The following is a 21,001-nucleotide window of genomic DNA, read 5'->3' as shown; positions in this document are numbered from 1 at the left end:
GTTTAAAGAAGTGCGGAAACCTTTTGCAGAACCCTCGTATCTACATGTAGCTAGATACAATGCAGCTCGGGGTGCTGAGAAACGGTGAGAATCAGCTTCTCCTCCTCATTTTAAACAGTTTGCCTCATTGGAGCTGCTTTAAGAAGGTCAACAGGAAACCTGGGTCAAAGGTAAATTAGAATGAACTTTGAGTGATGCCACATGTGGGAAGCACAGTGGCAAGCTAAGCAGCAGCGCCACTTTTCATAAGAATCAATGGCACAGCCAGCGGAAATGCCATTTAACTGTGCATCATCTGAATGTCCCCTTATGAGCCCTCTGTAATGGTACCTAACTCTAAACCTGAAAAACTGGACACTGGATCATTTGTTCAGACAGAATTAAGCACAAGTAGACAAGTTATGTAACACTATTCAGTCTGGATGGTCATCTGTGTCACTCTCAGTACATCAAAGCACAACTACTCCAGACTAATCCAGCCAATCACCTCCTTCTAAACCATTATAACAAAGCTTAGCCATCAAACTAATTAACTGTTATCCATCCAATAAAAAAAAACGCCTACCCACAGAAATGCCAATAAATAACAGAAAGGCAGTCTATAAATAGCTGCAGGGGGCATACTGAGTCTTATTGATCGGTATCAATCAGCAGCAATCTCTCTTTTCTCACAACAAATTATAAATATAGCAGACGAATATAATGTGGAGCAACCAACGGAGTTCCTTTCACATGTAAATAAATTCTCATTAATGTTTAATCTGTATAAAGGTGCACAAGTGTCGTTTATTTGTAAATTCAGGCTCATCAGGAACAGTTTAACAGTTTCCAGGACACGGAGGGAGACGTTAGCTGGCGTGCTAGCGGGCTGTGTCGCCTCAGCCCATTAGTTTGAAAGGTCTGAGGCTAACTGTGTTAGCTTAGTAAGTAGAGCGTCTAAATAATCTGCCTTATGAGTTCGATGTGTTATTAGAATCCTCTCTACTGAGGCAGCTGATCAGGTAAGCAGCAGGTTTTCAGACTGAATCTGGGTGTTGAAGGTACCTCTGGATTTGACTCTGCAGGAACTCTGTTTGTTGCTGATCCTTCTGTGCCTGAGCTCTTACAGCCTCTTCATCCTGCTCGTTCTGTCCACTCAAGCCGTCCATCAGCCATTGTTCACGAAGTGATTTTTTCTATTGGAAACCAGAAAGATTTTGTTTGGGTTATTTATAATTGTTTTCTAGTTCAAGATCAGCCATAACATTAAAACCACCACCAGTTTCTACACTCACTGTCCATTTTATCAGCTCCACTTACCATATGGAAGCACTTTGTAGTTCTACAATTACTGACTGTAGTCCATCTGTTTCTCTGCATGCTTTGTTAGCCCCCTTTCATGCTGTTCTTCAATGGTCAGGACCCCCACAGGACCACCACAGAGCAGGTATTATTTAGGTGGTGGATCATTCTCAGCACTGCAGTGACACTGACATGGTGGTGGTGTGTTAGTGTGTGTTGTGCTGGTATGAGTGAATCAGACACAGCAGCGCTGCTGGAGTTTTTAAACACCTCACTGTCACTGCTGGACTGAGAATAGTCCACCAAACAAAAAATTTATTCAGCCAACAGCGCCCCGTAGGCAGCGTCCTGTGAGCACTGAGTGGACAGTGAGTGGACACGGTATTTAAAAACTCCAGCAGCGCTGCTGTGTCTGATCCACTCATACCAGCACAACACACACTAACACACCACCACCATGTCAGTGTCACTGCAGTGCTGAGAATGATCCACCACCTAAATAATACCTGCTCTGTGGTGGTCCTGTGGGGGTCCTGACTATTGAAGAACAGGGTGAAAGCATGTTAAAAAAGTATGTAGAGAAACAGATGGACTACAGTCAGTAATTGTAGAACTACAAAGTGCTTCTATATGGTAAGTGGAGCTGATAAAATGGACAGTGAGTGTAGAAACAGGGAGGTGGTTTTAATGTTATGGCTGATCAGTGTATATATATATATTTACTTTTTAAAGACAGACCTTTAAATACTGGAGTTTAAATTTAACATCCTCAATCTCTCTCCTCTTCTTTGCAATATCCTCTTGTATTTTTCTCTTATCCTGTATCAACACATGAAAAAGACATGAGCATCGAAATCCTCTAATAACTCTAATTATCCAGTTAAACTAAACTGATCTAATAATTCACTAAATATGTACAAGTGGGAGGTTTAACCTCAAATCATCCCTGGATGTGTGCACAGTAAAAGATTTGTGGCTGGAGATCTACTATTTGCAGTCGACAGGTCATCGCAATCTACTTTTTAAGGTTCGCCTCATCATTTTTCAGAAATGCTTTGTAGCTTTTTTAAATGAGCTTCAGTTCCTATATTGATTTTCAGCTTTCAGAGCAAGCGAGTGAAAAATCACACTGACATTATTCTGATGATTTACACTGAACGGTGTCGGTCAGGTTTATGTATCTGGACAGGAGCTGCTGATACTGATTCTCAAGCTTCCAAGTGTTCATCAGTAAGGACAGACCCATATTTAGACTTCATTATGTTCATGTTGAAAAAGCTGATTCACACAAGTAGGTTGATCCAAAAATGCTGTCAGATATGTCATTTTTTTATGTTTGGATATTTGACCTCAGCCAGCAAGTTCCAGAATTGTCCAGCAGAGGCGCTTGACTTTATATGAATGTCAGATTGTAGGTTAAAATTTCTCCATCAGCTTCTTCCATGTATAAACGAAACAGCGTCTCTGCAGTGGTCTTACCCGAATCGAAGCGTTTTTGGTTTCTTTGTGCTTGGTTGCGCTCTCATCCTCACAAACAGTGCAGGTTACAGAAGGAAAAATGCAAAAATGGTGCAAACTGGCTACTGATGAATGAAAACGTTCTAGATTAGCGGTGCTTTAGGCGAGCTGAGGCGTAACTATGGTAACAAACCGCAAATTAAAGAAACAGTGGCCACATTTTATGTCAATCATGTTGATCTGTTTGAATTAGGCGCGATATACCAGCGTGCACTGTGGGATCGACTGGTAGATCACGATCAACGTATTGGGCACACCTGTTTTACAATATGCCCTCAGACTTATGTTTAGATTAGAGAAAAGCTAGCAGTTACCCAAAAACAATTGCAGGATGATCCTAAAAACAGCAAGAACTATTGTTAGTGCTCACACTGGTCTGAGCCTGACTATCTATCTGTCCGTCCGTCCATCCATCCATCCATCCATCCATCCATCCATCCATCCATCCATCCATCCATCTATCTATCTAACTATCTATCTATCTATCTATCTATCTATCTATCTATCTATCTATCTATCTATCTATCTATCTATCTATCTATCTATCTATCTGTCTGTCTGTCTATCTATCTATCTATCTATCTATCTATCTATCTATCTATCCATCCATCTGTCCATCTATCTGTCTGTCTGTCCGCTCGTCCGTCCGTCCGTCCGTCCGTCCGTCCGTCCGTCCGTCCATCCATCCATCCATCCATCCATCCATCCATCCATCTATCTATCTATCTATCTATCTATCTATCTATCTATCTTTCTATCTATCTATCTGCCTGACTGTCTGTCTATCTATATGTCTGCCTGTCTGTTTGTCTATCTATCTGTCTGTCTGTCTGTCTGTCTGTCTGTCTGTCTGTCTGTCCGTCCGTCCGTCCGTCCGTCCGTCCGTCCGTCCGTCTTGTTTATTAATCGTAAAAATATTTTCAATTACCATTGACGTGTGTGATTTTGGTTATTCTAGTCCTCATATGTGTGTATTGTGATTTTATAGTGCAGGTCTGTTTACTCTCACTAATAAAAGATTGTAAATGAGGCCCCATCCTCACCTGAGCCACAATATAATATGACAGAGCAGCAGAGCACATGCTTTCCATTCATGTGTATTTATATTTGCACAAGTATGACGGTGATTTCTGATGATGAAACTGTAGCATACAGTAGCTTATCAGTGAGTGCTGATGTTTTTAAAATATGGGGGTATGTTTAGATACATTTGACAGAATTACTATTTATTACACATTAATAATCAATAATCAGACATTTAAAGGGAAGGGTCGTGTATCTTTAACGTTGTACTCACTGTGATGGCCAGCAGTCTCTCCCGCAGTAGGTCAGCTTCCTCCATACTGACTCTATAAAAGAGAACGAGAAAAAATCTCCTCTGAGCAATATATATAATAATATATAGTCTAAAAGAACCACAGATAAAGAGACAGACAGGAAATGAGAAATTAGATCATGAGTGGGTGGATGGTGGGTGTGTATGTGGGGGGGGCACTTTCCCCCTGCTGAAGTAAAGATGTATGGAGGTTTTTTTTTGTGGGATACAGTACAGTAAAACAAGATTTTCCACCCTTCCAATCTCTTCTGTTTTTGGAAATATAGATACAATATCTATCTACCCTCCACCCACTCAACTTAACATTTGGTTGTGTTAACTGCAACCCAAGGCTTCTGATTCAATTCACTCTGCATGTTAAGATTTACCAAGATCTTGCCACAAATATCCCAAGTAACTGAAAACGACAAAAATATGAGAGTTTATATAAAGTTTTATTCACAATTATTCACAATAACAAAAACTGACAAAGGAAAAGCGGGATCATTATCAGTATTAATATTTACAAATTGCAATATAAAAAAATATATATATATACTGTATATATTAGGGTTGTCGCTGTTTGTGCCACTTTAAACATACGTCACTGTGGTAATTAGCGCTGCTTTAACACAGTAACATTGTGTTTATACTGTAGAGATAACATGGGTCTTTATACAGTTTACGGTCGTGAGTTAGAAATGACTCGAGCTGATGCTGCTTCACATATCGCAAAATATAGGGTATATTAAATAATAATTTTTGTTTTCAGAAAGCGTGAGAAATCATCACTAGACACAATTACAGTTATTAATTGGCGCTTTAATATTTGGTCAGAGCCACATTTGTCTCTTTGGGCGTCTGCGTGCACGGATACACGGTACAGTAAAAATGAGCTCAGACTCGGTCTAACTTTATTTCTGATGAATTTGAATGGAAATATCATGAACTGTACACGTCGTGGGAACATCACAAACTCTGGTGTTAAATGTATCATAATGGACTGTAGACGCTTTAACATATTTAACGATGTGGGTCCACATGACGTTATACGTGTTGCATCTATAAATGGTTCATATTAGTACCCTGAGTGCCTGTTTCCAGTGTCAGGGTTACGAACAGGAAAAGATCCTCACTTTTACCAGATCATGTGAACAGACTTGTTATTTTAAATAACTGGCTGAAAGATGGGCAGCTGTTAACAACTCTATATAGGCATTGGCTGGCTTACTAAAAATAATTTAGATTTAATAATTTTATCATCATTTTATTTGAGGTTCTAGATCTCAGGAATGTTTTAATGCTGTAAATTTTTCCTTAAGTAAAGCACTTAAAATTGCTACTGTGTTTGAAAGGTGCTACACAAATAAGCTTGCCTTGTTTTGCCTTATTTTATTATCACATTTTGGTTAATTAATTTTGCAGTTTGCAGTTGGTACTTTAATTGCGATTAATAGCGATTAAAAATTTTAATCACGTGACAATAAATAAATAGCCCTAATAAATTAATGTCTTTCAAACCCAGAGAGTGTCCCGTCTAATCTGATTCACTATCACTATCGAACTCCTAAAAGTCCGGTAACAACATTAATTGTTTCTGACGACTGACGCATATTTCTCACATCCAAGAAAATGTAAGTAAGTAAAGAAGTAAATGTACAGTAGGTGTAGAAATGATTAGTGACATCCAAAGGTTATTATTTAGTAGTGGTACGCTTTGTCGTTCTGTATTTATGACTGTAGACCATAACATTTGCTGCAGATTTTAATTGCTTGAGTGCGGGGCAGGATGGTGGCTCAGTGGGTAGCACTGTTGCCTCACAGCAAGAAGGTCCTGGGTTCGATTCCCAGGTGGGGTGGTCTTGGTACTTTCTGTGTGGAGTTTGCATGTTCTCCCCATGTCTGTGTGGGTTTCCTCCGAGCGCTCCGGTTTCCCCCCACAGTCCAAAGACGTGCAAGTGAGGTGAATTGGAGACACTAAATTGTCCAGGACTGTGTTCAATATAACCTTGTGTGATCTGATGAATCTTGTGTAATGAGTAACTATCGTTACTGTCATGAATGTAACCAAAGTGTAAAACATGACGTTAAAATCCTAATAAATAAATTAATTAAATGTACAGTAGGTGTAGAAATGCCCAGCGACAACCAATTATTATTATTTAGTAGTGGTACACTTTGTCATTCCTTATTTTTGACTGTAGACCATAAAATTGCTGCAGATTTTAATTGCTTGAGTGCAAATTAAAAATCCCAAGATTACTTGGCAAAATCCCCAAATCCCAAAGAGTGGCAACACTGAACCCAGTGGTTAATTACAAATGTTTTTTGTTTAATTTGTGTAATTTAGGGAGAACGTTAATTAAGAACATTTTTCTTTCATTTAAATAATAAAACTATCAATTAAACTTCATTCTATGTTCACTCAGGTTGTTACTGTCCTAAAGAACATTTAGTTTAAAGACCTGAAACATTTAAATGCGACAAACATGCAAAAATAAATGAAATCAGAAAGGAGGGAAAACTTCACAGCCCTGTCATTGGGGTTATGCTGTTATAGGTACGTACGTATGTCTGATGAACTGTTACAATGTTCTGCATGTTAACTGCTATAATAAATACTGTTTTTCAACACATCACATGTCAGAGTTATAAACCCAGGTCACTTGTGGACTAATGATGGAAGTACCTTCGTCACTCTGATTTTAATAGGCACCAATAAATAATGAATAACGCAGCACCAACTGACCTCAGCCTTACTCAAGAGCTTTGGAATGAACTGGAACATCAACAGATGCTTTTGTGGCCAGCGTCTACATTCTTGGCATTTAACAGACAACTTTATCCAAAGTGACTTACAGTACTGTGACAGTGTACAGCCTGAGCAATTGAGGGTTAGGAAACTTGCTCAAGCGCCCGACAGTGGCAACCTGGCAGTGGTGGGGCTTGAACCAGCAACCTTTGGATTACTAGCCCAGTACCTTAATCAGTTCCCAGTCATACAAATGCTCTTTTGACTGTAGCCTGAAGCCTTTTCAGAAGAGTGGTTGAAAAGACCACACAGAGGTCAGATGAGTGTAATAGCATTTGTTTTTGAAACAGGATGTCCAACAATCTCATGGTCAGGTGTCCACATACTTTTGATCATACAGTATATTCAGCAGTGATCTTATCTACCAGGTATGTTATGTAAGGTCAGGTTACGGTTGTTGTAATCTGCAGTCTGTTGTTCCTGTTATTAATAGACAGCTGACGTAAAGCCTGTCAGAGATCAACCCATGAGCAGGAGGATATAACCTTTCACTGCCTGCTATTGACAGCAAGGTCAAATGTCATTTAAATAATAACATTCAGTCATGAAGTTCTACCCAGTGATGTAAATAAATACAAAACACTAACAAAACTACCAATAAACATGCTTTTCATAAACCAAATCAAAGCCAGGTCATGTTAGGTACAGTTTTTAACATTGTTTTTATATACCTCTGTTATTTATTCATGTTTTCAATGCTTTTAGGATGTTGTCCGTGTGTTTTTTTAAGCCATTTATGTTTCTTCAGTGTTGATGTCTGCACACACATCAAAAAAGCTGGGACAGAGGCATTTTCACCAATGTGTTTAATCACATTTTCTAATAATTTGAATAGTAATAATAACTGAGGACACTAAATGCTGCACTTTTACAAGCTGAGCAGCGCGAAGGCAACAGTGGAAGAAGGAAGGAAGAAACCTTGATAAGTGGAAGTGCTCCTGGGTTACAAATTGTTACATATTTCCAGCATTTAGTTCAGTTTTATTTAAAGTGACTTAGTTAATTACAAATTGAGTGAGAATATGAGCCAGTGAGTTAAAGAGATAATGAGTGAGTAAAAGAGTGAAAGTGAGTAAATATATGAGTGAGTGAGAATATGAGTGAGTAAGTGATGATATGACCTAGTTAGAATATGAGTGAGTGAGAATATGTTCGAGTGAGTGAGTTAGTGAGAATATGAGTGAGAATATAAGTGAGTTTGAGAGAATATGAGTGAGTAAATGATTTACTAAGTGAGTAAGTTAGAGAGAGTGAATGAGTGAGTGAGAATATGAGTCAGTGAGTGAGAATATGAGTGAGTGAGAATATGAGTGAGTGAGAATATGAGTGAGTTAGAGAGTGAACGAGTGTGTGAGTGAGAACATAAGTCAGTAAGTAAGTTAGAGAGGAAGAATATGAGTGAGTGAGAATATGAGTGAGTGATTGAGTCAGTGAGTTAGAGAGTAAGTGAGTTAGTCAGTGAGTGAAAGAGTGAGTGAGTGAAAATATGAGTGAATTAGAAAGAATATGAGTTAGAGAGTGGGTGTGTGAGAATATAGGTGAGTTAGAGAGTGAGTGATTAAGTGAGAATATAGGTGAGTTAAAGAGTGAGTAATTAAGTGAGAAATGAGTCAGTAAGTTAGAGAGTGGGTGTGTGAGAATATAGGTGAATTAGAGAGTGAGTGATTAAGTGAGAATATAGGTGAGTTAGAGAGTGAGTGATTAAGTGAGAATATAGGTGAGTTAGAGAGTGAGTGATTAAGTGAGAATATAGGTGAGTTAGAGAGTGAGTGATTAGGTGAGTTAGAGAGTAAGTGATTAAGTGAGAAATGAGTCAGTAAGTTAGAGAGTGAGTGATTAAGTGAGAATATGAATGAGTTAGAGAGTGAGTGATTAAGTGAGAATATAGGTGAGTTAGAGAGTGAGTGATTAAGTGAGAATATAGGTGAGTTAGAGAGTGAGTGATTAAGTGAGAAATGAGTCAGTAAGTTAGAGAGTGAGTGATTAAGTGAGAATATAGATGAGTTAGAGAGTGAGTGATTAGGTGAGAATATAGGTGAGTTAGAGAGTAAGTGATTAAGTGAGAATATAGGTGAGTTAGAGAGTAAGTGATTAAGTGAGAAATGAGTCAGTAAGTTAGAGAGTGAGTGATTAAGTGAGAATATAGATGAGTTAGAGAGTGAGTGATTAGGTGAGAATATAGGTGTTAGAGAGTAAGTGATTAAGTGAGAATATAGGTGAGTTAGAGAGTAAGTGATTAAGTGAGAAATGAGTCAGTAAGTTAGAGAGTGAGTGATTAAGTGAGAAATAAGTTAGTGAGAGTGTGTGAGAATATAGGTGAGTTAGAGAGTGAGTGATTAAGTGAGAATATAGGTGAGTTAGAGAGTAAGTGATTAAGTGAGAAATGAGTCAGTAAGTTAGAGAGTGAGTGATTAAGTGAGAATATAGGTGAGTTAGAGAGTGAGTGATTAAGTGAGAATATAGGTGAGTTAGAGAGTGAGTGATTAAGTGAGAATATAGGTGAGTTAGAGAGTAAGTGATTAAGTGAGAATATAGGTGAGTTAGAGAGTAAGTGATTAAGTGAGAAATGAGTCAGTAAGTTAGAGAGTGAGTGATTAAGTGAGAATATAGGTGAGTTAGAGAGTGAGTGATTAGGTAAGTTAGAGAGTAAGTGATTAAGTGAGAAATGAGTCAGTAAGTTAGAGAGTGAGTGATTAAGTGAGAATATGAATGAGTTAGAGAGTGAGTGATTAAGTGAGAATATAGGTGAGTTAGAGAGTGAGTGATTAAGTGAGAAATGAGTCAGTAAGTTAGAGAGTGAGTGATTAAGTGAGAATATAGGTGAGTTAGAGAGTAAGTGATTAAGTGAGAAATGAGTCAGTAAGTTAAAGAGTGAGTGATTAAGTGAGAATATAGATGAGTTAGAGAGTGAGTGATTAGGTGAGAATATAGGTGAGTTAGAGAGTAAGTGATTAAGTGAGAATATAGGTGAGTTAGAGAGTAAGTGATTAAGTGAGAATATAGGTGAGTTAGAGAGTAAGGGATTAAGTGAGAAATGAGTCAGTAAGTTAGAGAGTGAGTGATTAAGTGAGAAATAAGTCAGTAAGTTAGTGAGTGGGTGTGTGAGAATATAGGTGAGTTAGAGAGTGAGTGATTAAGTGAGAATATAGGTGAGTTAGAGAGTAAGTGATTAAGTGAGAAATGAGTCAGTAAGTTAGAGAGTGAGTGATTAAGTGAGAATAAAGGTGAGTTAGAGAGTGAGTGATTAAGTGAGAATATAGGTGAGTTAGAGAGTGAGTGATTAAGTGAGAATATAGGTGAGTTAGAGAGTAAGTGATTAAGTGAGAATATAGGTGAGTTAGAGAGTAAGTGATTAAGTGAGAAATGAGTCAGTAAGTTAGAGAGTAAGTGATTAAGTTAGAATATAGGTGAGTTAGAGAGTGAGTGATTAAGTGAGAAATGAGTCAGTAAGTTAGAGAGTGAGTGATTAAGTGAGAATATAGGTGAGTTAGAGAGTGAGTGATTAAGTGAGAATATAGGTGAGTTAGAGAGTGAGTGATTAAGTGAGAATATAGGTGAGTTAGAGAGTGAGTGATTAAGTGAGAATATAGGTGAGTTAGAGAGTAAGAGATTAAGTGAGAATATAGGTGAGTTAGAGAGTAAGTGATTAAGTGAGAATATAGGTGAGTTAGAGAGTAAGTGATTAAGTGAGAAATGAGTCAGTGAGTTAGAGAGTAAGTGATTAAGTGAGAAATGAGTCAGTAAGTTAGAGAGTGAGTGATTAAGTGAGAATATAGGTGAGTTAGAGAGTGAGTGATTAAGTGAGAATATAGGTGAGTTAGAGAGTGAGTGATTAGGTAAGTTAGAGAGTAAGTGATTAAGTGAGAAATGAGTCAGTAAGTTAGAGAGTGAGTGATTAAGTGAGAATATGAATGAGTTAGAGAGTGAGTGATTAAGTGAGAATATAGGTGAGTTAGAGAGTGAGTGATTAAGTGAGAATATAGGTGAGTTAGAGAGTAAGTGATTAAGTGAGAATATAGGTGAGTTAGAGAGTAAGTGATTAAGTGAGAAATGAGTCAGTAAGTTAGAGAGTGAGTGATTAAGTGAGAATATAGGTGAGTTAGAGAGTAAGTGATTAAGTGAGAAATGAGTCAGTAAGTTAGAGAGTGAGTGATTAAGTGAGAATATAGGTGAGTTAGAGAGTGAGTGATTAGGTAAGTTAGAGAGTAAGTGATTAAGTGAGAAATGAGTCAGTAAGTTAGAGAGTGAGTAATTAAGTGAGAATATGAATGAGTTAGAGAGTGAGTGATTAAGTGAGAATATAGGTGAGTTAGAGAGTGAGTGATTAAGTGAGAAATGAGTCAGTAAGTTAGAGAGTGAGTGATTAAGTGAGAATATAGGTGAGTTAGAGAGTAAGTGATTAAGTGAGAAATGAGTCAGTAAGTTAAAAAGTGAGTGATTAAGTGAGAATATAGATGAGTTAGAGAGTGAGTGATTAGGTGAGAATATAGGTGAGTTAGAGAGTAAGTGATTAAGTGAGAATATAGGTGAGTTAGAGAGTAAGTGATTAAGTGAGAATATAGGTGAGTTAGAGAGTAAGGGATTAAGTGAGAAATGAGTCAGTAAGTTAGAGAGTGAGTGATTAAGTGAGAAATAAGTCAGTAAGTTAGTGAGTGGGTGTGTGAGAATATAGGTGAGTTAGAGAGTAAGTGATTAAGTGAGAAATGAGTCAGTAAGTTAGAGAGTGAGTGATTAAGTGAGAATATAGGTGAGTTAGAGAGTGAGTGATTAAGTGAGAATATAGGTGAGTTAGAGAGTAAGTGATTAAGTGAGAATATAGGTGAGTTAGAGAGTAAGTGATTAAGTGAGAAATGAGTCAGTAAGTTAGAGAGTAAGTGATTAAGTGAGAATATAGGTGAGTTAGAGAGTGAGTGATTAAGTGAGAATATAGGTGAGTTAGAGAGTGAGTGATTAAGTGAGAATATAGGTGAGTTAGAGAGTGAGTGATTAAGTGAGAATATAGGTGAGTTAGAGAGTAAGAGATTAAGTGAGAATATAGGTGAGTTAGAGAGTAAGTGATTAAGTGAGAATATAGGTGAGTTAGAGAGTAAGTGATTAAGTGAGAAATGAGTCAGTGAGTTAGAGAGTAAGTGATTAAGTGAGAATATAGGTGAGTTAGAGAGTAAGTGATTAAGTGAGAAATGCGTCAGTAAGTTAGAGTGAGTGATTAAGTGAGAAATAAGTCAGTAAGTTAGTGAGTGGGTGTGTGAGAATATAGTTGAGTTAGAGAGTGAGTGATTAAGTGAGAATATAGGTGAGTTAGAGAGTAAGTGATTAAGTGAGAATATGAGTCAGTAAGTTAGAGAGTGGGTGTGTGAGAATATAGGTGAGTTAGAGAGTGAGTAATTAAGTGAGAATATAGGTGAGTTAGAGAGTGAGTGATTAAGTGAGAATATAGGTGTTAGAGAGTAAGTGATTAAGTGAGAAATGCGTCAGTAAGTTAGAGAGTGAGTGATTAAGTGAGAAATATGTCAGTAAGTTAGAGAGTGGGTGTGTGAGAATATAGGTGAGTTAGAGAGTGAGTGATTAAATGAGAATATAGGTGAGTTAAAGAGTGATTAAGTGAGAATATAGGTGTCAGTAAGTTAGAGACTGAGTGATTAAGTGAGAATATAGGTGAGTTAGAGAGTGAGTGATTAAGTGAGAATATAGGTGAGTTAGAGAGTGAGTGATTAGGTGAGTTAGAGAGTAAGTGATTAAGTGAGAAATGAATCTGTAAGTTAGAGAGTGAGTGATTAAGTGAGAATATGAATGAGTTAGAGAGTGAGTGATTAAGTGAGAATATAGGTGAGTTAGAGAGTGAGTGATTAAGTGAGAAATGAGTCAGTAAGTTAGAGAGTGAGTGATTAAGTGAGAATATAGGTGAGTTAGAGAGTAAGTGATTAAGTGAGAAATGAGTCAGTAAGTTAGAGAGTGAGTGATTAAGTGAGAATATAGATGAGTTAGAGAGTGAGTGATTAGGTGAGAATATAGGTGAGTTAGAGAGTAAGTGATTAAGTGAGAATATAGGTGAGTTAGAGAGTAAGTGATTAAGTGAGAATATAGGTGAGTTAGAGAGTAAGGGATTAAGTGAGAAATGAGTCAGTAAGTTAGAGAGTGAGTGATTAAGTGAGAAATAAGTCAGTAAGTTAGTGAGTGGGTGTGTGAGAATATAGGTGAGTTAGAGAGTGAGTGATTAAGTGAGAATATAGGTGAGTTAGAGAGTAAGTGATTAAGTGAGAATATGAGTCAGTAAGTTAGAGAGTGGGTGTGTGAGAATATAGGTGAGTTAGAGAGTGAGTAATTAAGTGAGAATATAGGTGAGTTAGAGAGTGAGTGATTAAGTGAGAATATAGGTGAGTTAGAGAGTAAGTGATTAAGTGAGAAATGCGTCAGTAAGTTAGAGAGTGAGTGATTAAGTGAGAAATATGTCAGTAAGTTAGAGAGTGGGTGTGTGAGAATATAGGTGAGTTAGAGAGTGAGTGATTAAATGAGAATATAGGTGAGTTAAAGAGTGATTAAGTGAGAATATAGGTGAGTTAGAGAGTGAGTGATTAAGTGAGAATATAGGTGAGTTAGAGAGTAAGTGATTAAGTGAGAAATGAGTCAGTAAGTTAGAGAGTGAGTGATTAAGTGAGAATATAGGTGAGTTAGAGAGTGAGTGATTAAGTGAGAATATGAGTCAGTAAGTTAGAGAGTGGGTGTGTTAGAATATAGGTGAGTTAGAGAGTGAGTAATTAAGTGAGAATATGAATGAGTTAGAGAGTGAGTGATTAAGTGAGAATATAGGTGAGTTAGAGAGTGAGTGATTAAGTGAGAAATATGTCAGTAAGTTAGAGAGTGGGTGTGTGAGAATATAGGTGAGTTAGAGAGTGAGTGATTAAATGAGAATATAGGTGAGTTAAAGAGTGATTAAGTGAGAATGTAGGTGAGTTAGAGAGTGAGTGATTAAATGAGAATATAGGTGAGTTAGAGAGTGATTAAGTGAGAATATAGGTGAGTTAGAGAGTGAGTGATTAAGTGAGAATGTGAGTGAGTTAGAGAGTAAGTGATTAAGTGAGAAATAAGTCAGTAAGTTAGAGAGTGGGTGTGTGAGAATATAGGTGAGTTAGAGAGTGAGTGATTAAGTGAGAATTTAGGTGAGTTAGAGAGTGATTAAGTGAGAATATAGGTGAGTTAGAGAGTGAGTGATTAAGTGAGAATGTGAGTGAGTTAGAGAGTAAGTGATTAAGTGAGAAATAAGTCAGTAAGTTAGAGAGTGGGTGTGTGAGAATATAGGTGAGTTAGAGAGTGAGTGATTAAGTGAGAAATGAGTCAGTAAGTTAGAGAGTGAGTGATTAAGTGAGAAATGAGTCAGTAAGTTAGAGAGTGGGTGTGTGAGAATATAGGTGAGTTAGAGAGTAAGTGATTAAGTGAGAAATAAGTCAGTAAGTTAGTGAGTGGGTGTGTGAGAATATAGGTGAGTTAGAGAGTGAGTGATTAAGTGAGAAATGAGTCAGTAAGTTAGAGAGTGAGTGATTAAGTGAGAATATGAGTCAGTAAGTTAGAGAGTGAGTAAGATAAGATAAGATAAGACTTTATTGATCCCAAAGCAAATTGCAGAGTAAGTGATTAAGTGAGAAATAAGTCAGTAAGTTAGTGAGTGTTTGAGAATATAGGTGAGTTAGAGAGGGAGTGATTAAGTGAGAACATAAGTCAGTGAGTTAGAGAATGAGTGAGTGAGTTAGAGAGTGAGTGAGTTAGAATACGAGTAAGTAAGAATATGAGTGAGTCAATTAGTGAGTGATTTAGTGAGTGAGTGAGAATATGAGTCAGTGAGTGATTTAGTAAGTGAGTGAGTTAGAGAGTGAGTGAGTTAGAATACGAGTAAGTAAGAATATGAGTGAGTCAATTAGTGAGTGATTTAGTGAGTGAGTGAGAATATGAGTCAGTGAGTGATTTAGTAAGTGAGTGAGTTAGAGAGTGAGTGAGTTAGAATACGAGTAAGAATATGAGTGAGTCAATTAGTGAGTGATTTAGTGAGTGAGTGAGTGAGAATATGAGTCAGTGAGTGATTTAGTAAGTGAGTGAGTTTGAGAGTGAATGAGTGAGTGATTTAATGACTGAATGAGTGAGAATATACAGTAAGTGAGTGAGTGAGTGAGTGAGTGAGTGATGGGGTGCGTTGCTCTTTGATACATCAGTGCTCTGTCCAGGGAGTATTTATGAAACACTACAGTGATTTAAGATAAAATATCGTCTGATTTACAGCAGGATGAAGTTTCTCTCTCTCTGTCAGCGCTGTGTAACAACAGTCTGCTCGCCGGTCGAGTTCAGTGTCCATTTGACACGATCATAACAACTGGTGTAAAGCAGCTGTCAGCCCTGTGCTCAGTGATAGCTCTGAAGAACAGAACTGTGGACTAAATTAGTTCAGTCCAGCTTTGTGGAGATAAAAATATCCTTAATTATTTTAGCTGCATACTTATGTTTGTACTTGTGTGCTGCTTTTTAACTTTCAGTACAGTTTCATTACAAATTGCTGCAAATGATTGTTGAATAGTGCTACTGTTACACTTTTCACTTGGGGAGCAATTAATAATTTAGGTAATTATTAAGTTAAGAATGTCTGCAGATGTTTGTTTTATTAATTTCTGTGTTACAGTTGTGTTGAGTGGATGTTGAGCTGGTTAAACATGTAATAAACCTTGTAGGACTCCAGTGAGAGTCTTAGGTACACACATTCACTGATCATTTTATAAACTACTACTACAATACAGATTATCTTTGTGGGTATACAATTACTAACTGTGGCCTATCTGTTGGCCTGTACCACATGTATTAACTGAAAACAACCATCACAGGACCCCAGTTGACCAGATACCAGATGATGTTTGGGTGGTGGACCATTCTCATCACTGCATCTATCTATCTATCTATCTATCTATCTATCTATCTATCTATCTATCTATCTATCTATCTATCTATCTATCTATCTATCTATCTATCTATCTATCTATCTATCTCTGTCTCTTTTCTCTCTCTCTCTGTGTCTGTGTGTGTGTGTATGTGTGTGTGTGTGTGTGTGTGTGTGTGTGTGTGTTTGCCTTGTGATGAACTGGCGACCTGTCTGAGGTCTTTCCTATTTTTGCCAAATCGTACCCACAGGAACCCTGACTGGTTGTGCAACAATAAATGAATGAATAATTCAATGTTACCTCCAGAATGTGCTGTACTGGTTGTGTTGGCTGTTTGCACATGTGTCAGTACTGGAACGAGTGGGTGGAATGATTAGCATGTTACTATCCAGCTTTAAGATTAGTGTGTGGTTGACAGCACTGCATACATCTCTAAAGCATTTTATATAAGTGCTGTTGGGAATGTGTAGGCGTGTGTGCCCACCTTCACATGCCATGGTAGAAAATGTTTGAATGCTTGTGCTTTCTCTCATCTGAATATATAAAGCTTCCACAAAAGCTTCCACTAACATAAAATCACTTCTACACTTCTACCATGTCGGGTAGACGTATATGTATACATGTGTGTACGCGTTCACTGTAGATATACACCGATCAGCCATAACATTAAAACCACCTCCTTGTTTCTACACTCACTGTCCATTTTATCAGCTCCACTTACCATATAGAAGCACTTTGTAGTTCTACAATTACTGACTGTAGTCCATCTGTTTCTCTACATGCTTTTTTAGCCTCCTATCACCCTGTTCTTCAATGGTCAGGACCCCCACAGGACCACTACAGAGCAGGTATTATTTAGGTGGTGGATCATTCTCAGCACTGCAGTGACACTTACATGGTGGTGGTGTGTTAGTGTGTGTTGTGCTGGTATGAGTAGATCAGACACAGCAGCGCTGCTGGAGTTTTTAAACACCCCACTGTCACTGCTGGACTGAGAATAGTCCACCAACCAAATATATCCAGCCAACAGCGCCCTGTGGGCAGCGTCCTGTGACCACTGATGAAGGTCTAGAAGACGACCGACTCAAACAGCAGCAATAGATGAGCGATCGTCTCTGACTTTATATCTACAAGGTGGACCAACTAGGTAGGAGTGTCTAATAGAGTGGACAGTGAGTGGACACGGTATTTAAAAACTCCAGCAGCGCTGCTGTGTCTGATCCACTCATACCAGCACAACACACACTAACACACCACCACCATGTCAGTGTCACTGCAGTGCTGAGAATGATCCACCACCTAAATAATACCTGCTCTGTGGTGGTCCTGTGGGGGTCCTGACCATTGAAGAACAGGGTGAAAGGGGGTTAAAAAACATGTAGAGAAACAGATGGACTACAGTCAGTAATTGTAGAACTACAAAGTGCTTCTATATGGTAAGTGGAGCTGATAAAATGGACAGTGAGTGTAGAAACAAGGAGGTGGTTTTAATGTTATGGCTGATCAATGTACATCAGGTGTAAGTTTAAATACAGCAGGGTTATCATTGAACTTACTAAAGCTGTAGCTCATCACACAAATTGTGCCTGGACGCCAACCAACTGCGCTTTAAGGTACAGTGTTCAAACGCTACTGTAAATAAATGAATTAATAAATAATGGAATATTAAATAAAGACACTGATGTTAAAACCAGTACCCAGTGTGAGGGGTATTAAGAGCGAATACATTAATACCACTGATACCACTGCAGGTTACTGGTTCTATCATGTTAAAAATACCACTGTGTACAGAAAAAGAATCATTCACAGTTATATAAAATAAGTGGGATTAAACTTTTGTTAAGTTTTGACTTTGGCTCCTTTATGTACGATGCTGCCAAATATGAATTATATAATATCTAAAAAGCAGACCAGTTTAAGCAGTGTTCAACCCATCTTGTTTAACATTAAAACCACCACCTTGTTTCTGCACTCACTGTCCATTTTATCAGCTCCACTTACCACATAGAAGCACTTTGTAGTTCTACAATTACTGACTGTAGTGTGGATCCACTGTATGAGTGGATCAGACACAGCAGCACTGCTGGAGGTTTTAAATACCGTGTCCACTCACTGTCCACTCCATTAGACACGCCTACCTAGTTGGTCCACCTTGCAGATGTAAAGTCAGAGACGATTGCCCATCTATTGCTGCTGTTTGAGTCGGTCATCGTCTAGACCTTCATCAGTGGTCACAGGACGCTGCCCACAGGGCGCTGTTGGCTGGATATTTTTGGTTGGTGGACTATTCTCAGTCCAGCAGTGACAGTGAGGTGTTTAAAAACTCCATCAGCGCTGCTGTGTCTGATCCACTCATTCCAGCACAACACACACTAACACACCACCATCATGTCAGTGTCACTGCAGTGCTGAGAATGATCCACCACCTAAATAATACCTGCTCTGTGGTGGTCCTGTGGGGGTCCTGACCATTGAAAAACAGCATGAAAGGGGGCTAACAAAGCATGCAGAGAAACAGATGGAGTTTCAGCAGTCATGTAAAAGCAGTTACCAAGTCAGCATTTTACCATCTTAAGAACATGAACAAGATCAGAGATTTTCTGTCTAAACCAGACCTGGAGAAACTCATTCATGCCTTTGTTTCCAGTAGGATTGATTACTGTAATGCTCTCCTAACTGGACTTCCAAAAAAGACAATCAGCTTCAGCTGATTCAGAATGCAGCCGAGTTCTCACTAGGAGTAACAGAAGGGAACACATCACCCCCATTCTTAAATCCTTACAAGATTAAAATGGCCAAAATAATAATGAAAGAAAATAAAACCAATCCACGATTCACAGAAGAGAGAGGGAAAGGGTGGAGACAGACTGAGAACTGGTTATCTCAAATGTGCCAGCTACTTAATCCACCAGCATGTAACAACCCATGTTCTTAAAAAATAAAAAGAATAAATAGGAGGAACTTAGTTGGCGGGGTGGCTGATTCACTCCCTCTCTTGCCCTTCTCATAGCTGTTGCCAGTTTGTTCTGACTGAAATGTGCCAGCTACTCAATCCACCAGCATGTAACAACCCACATTCTCAAAAAAAAAAAAAAGAATAAATAAGTTGGTGGAGCAGCTGCTCCACTCCTTGTCATGCCTTTCTCATAGCCAGTTTGTACTGACTGAAATGTGCCAGCTACTCAATCCACCAGCATGTAACGACCCACATTCTCAAAAAAAAATTATAAATAGGAGGAGCTTGGTTGGTGGAGTAACTGCTCCACTCCCTCTCTTGCCCTTCTCATAGCTGTTGCCAGTTTGTACTGAATAAAATGTGCCAGCTACTCAATCCACCAGCATGTAACAACCCACATTCTCAAAAAAAATAAAAAAAATAAGAGGAACTTAGTTGGTGGAGTGGCTGCCTTTCTCATAGCTGTTGCCAGTTTTTACTGACAGTGCTTATGTCCCACCAACCCAGGAGGCAGCCTGCCCCTCCCGGGCAGTTTTGACATAATGGCATGGTGGCCCAAAAAGCATTCCTTGAGTTCCCAGTTGAAAAATCCATACCTGTTGGGGCCTGGCATGACGGCGTCAGAGATAAGTACAGCAAGGATTTAACCATAATGCCTATTATAAAGAGGACACCTAAAGATACAGCTGTAGCCTAGTGGTTAAGGTATTGGACTAGTAATCAGAAGGTCGCTGGTTCAAGCCCCACCACTGCCAGGTTGCTGCTGTTGGGCCCCTGAGCAAGGCCCTTAACCCCAATTGCTCAGACTGTGTACTGTAACTGTAACATAAGTCACTTTGGATAAAGGTGTCTACTAAATGCAGAAAATTTAAATTTATGCCTAATGAGGTGCAGAGACTGCTGATTAAAGGATCAAAGTGGCAATATTAGTGGCACAGCAGGTGGGCATGACACTGTAATCCATGCCCAATTAGTTTATGAAAGGGTTTGTGACTTGTTATAGTGTTTGTGTAATTAACAAGCACTTGCATAATGTTTAATAATAATTTTACATGCTGTAAATGTGTTCTGGAGTTCAGTTTTGTTCACTTTGTTGATGATACGATCCCTAAGTTGTTTCATAATGCTGGCAAATAACATTAGTATTAGTATTGCTTGTTTAAATCAGTATAAGAAACACACCTTAATATCAATTAACACTACGTACTTGTGCTTTCTTCTTCACAGGAGTGGGTGTGTGAGTGGGTGCAGGAGTGAAAGCTATCATGGAAAACGTATAGTAAGCAACATTTTTTACTATGTTGTTTCCTGATACTGATACTGGTCCTAATTCAGACCCTGTAAAGCCCATAATAAAGGAATTATAGACCTCCAAACTAGGCAGCTAGTGAAACAGCAAACACACCAGGCTTAGAGGAATTACAAGATTACTAAATAAAAAATAGCATCATGTACAAATAGCAAACCGTCCTGTATCTTATGTGCCTTTCTCTCAGCCAACACAATAAACAGATGCACAATAATACATTCATAAATAATACCAAGTGTCAGAAAGTAATCTCATTTACAATTCAACGACTATAAAAGCAAAATGAATAGTATGAAAATTCAGGCAGTAAATAAGAGTAAGCTTGTACGTTATCAATGATTATATCAGTACAGGAGAAGAGATTCAGACTCACCAGTAGTTTGTAGCTGCTGGCAGATCTTTGCTGGGCAGAAACTGGAGGGAAGTCACTTTGAGCTCAGACTACAGTACATCACGGCGGAGTTATTGCGCATGCGTTCAGTGATGTGTGTGTAGGGTGGAATGCAGGTAATGTAGGCTGAGGATTGAATTGGGGTTACCGCTTTCTGGCAGGGTGTTCCTCTCTCTCTCTCTCTCTCTCGCTTTCTCTCTCTCTCTCTTGCTCTCTCTCTCTCTTACGTACAACCTCCTCTCTGTGTTTTGTTCGAGTCTATTCGTCTCTCTGTCTCCTCCTCTGTCTTTCTCTCTCTTTAGCTGTCCAAGTCCTGAGGAACCGGGCTGCCAGTCCATATGTGATCTAAATACTGCCAAACAACAGACATGCCATCCCCCCTCCTCCTTCACACTCAGATACGAACACATACTTACACACTTACACTATCAGCTAGCTATCTCCTGACATACAATAAGCAAGTAACCCTTACCAAAACTACCGCCAAAGGGTTGTGCTTGGCAT

The 21,001-nt window shown here is 38.5% G+C and overlaps 1 protein-coding gene across 2 annotated transcripts in view; it reads right to left on the bottom strand.

Moving 5' to 3' along the window:
- The window catches only part of palmdb (palmdelphin b), a 59,328-nt gene extending 38,687 nt beyond the window's left edge, over window positions 1–20,641 (bottom strand). Inside the window, exons 1-4 of one of the 2 annotated variants that reach the window (XM_062992219.1) lie at window positions 20,480–20,641; window positions 4,097–4,148; window positions 2,020–2,100; window positions 1,045–1,175 (exon numbers count right to left, since the gene is read on the bottom strand). In XM_062992219.1, the coding sequence (XP_062848289.1) occupies window positions 1,045–1,175; window positions 2,020–2,100; window positions 4,097–4,141 (257 nt within the window). In that variant the 5' untranslated portion in view covers window positions 4,142–4,148; window positions 20,480–20,641. Of the gene's footprint in view, window positions 1–1,044; window positions 1,176–2,019; window positions 2,101–4,096; window positions 4,149–7,597; window positions 7,692–20,479 lie in introns of those variants that run through there. The other variant, XM_062992220.1, reaches the window with a different exon arrangement.
- Between the last annotated feature and the right edge of the window lie 360 nt (window positions 20,642–21,001).

This window comes from Trichomycterus rosablanca, chromosome 3, assembly GCF_030014385.1.
Source record: "Trichomycterus rosablanca isolate fTriRos1 chromosome 3, fTriRos1.hap1, whole genome shotgun sequence".
In the NCBI taxonomy this organism is placed as follows: Eukaryota; Metazoa; Chordata; class Actinopteri; order Siluriformes; family Trichomycteridae; genus Trichomycterus; species Trichomycterus rosablanca.
The sequence above is the reverse complement of the archived record's forward strand: the minus strand, read 5'-3'. Positions and strand labels throughout refer to the sequence as shown.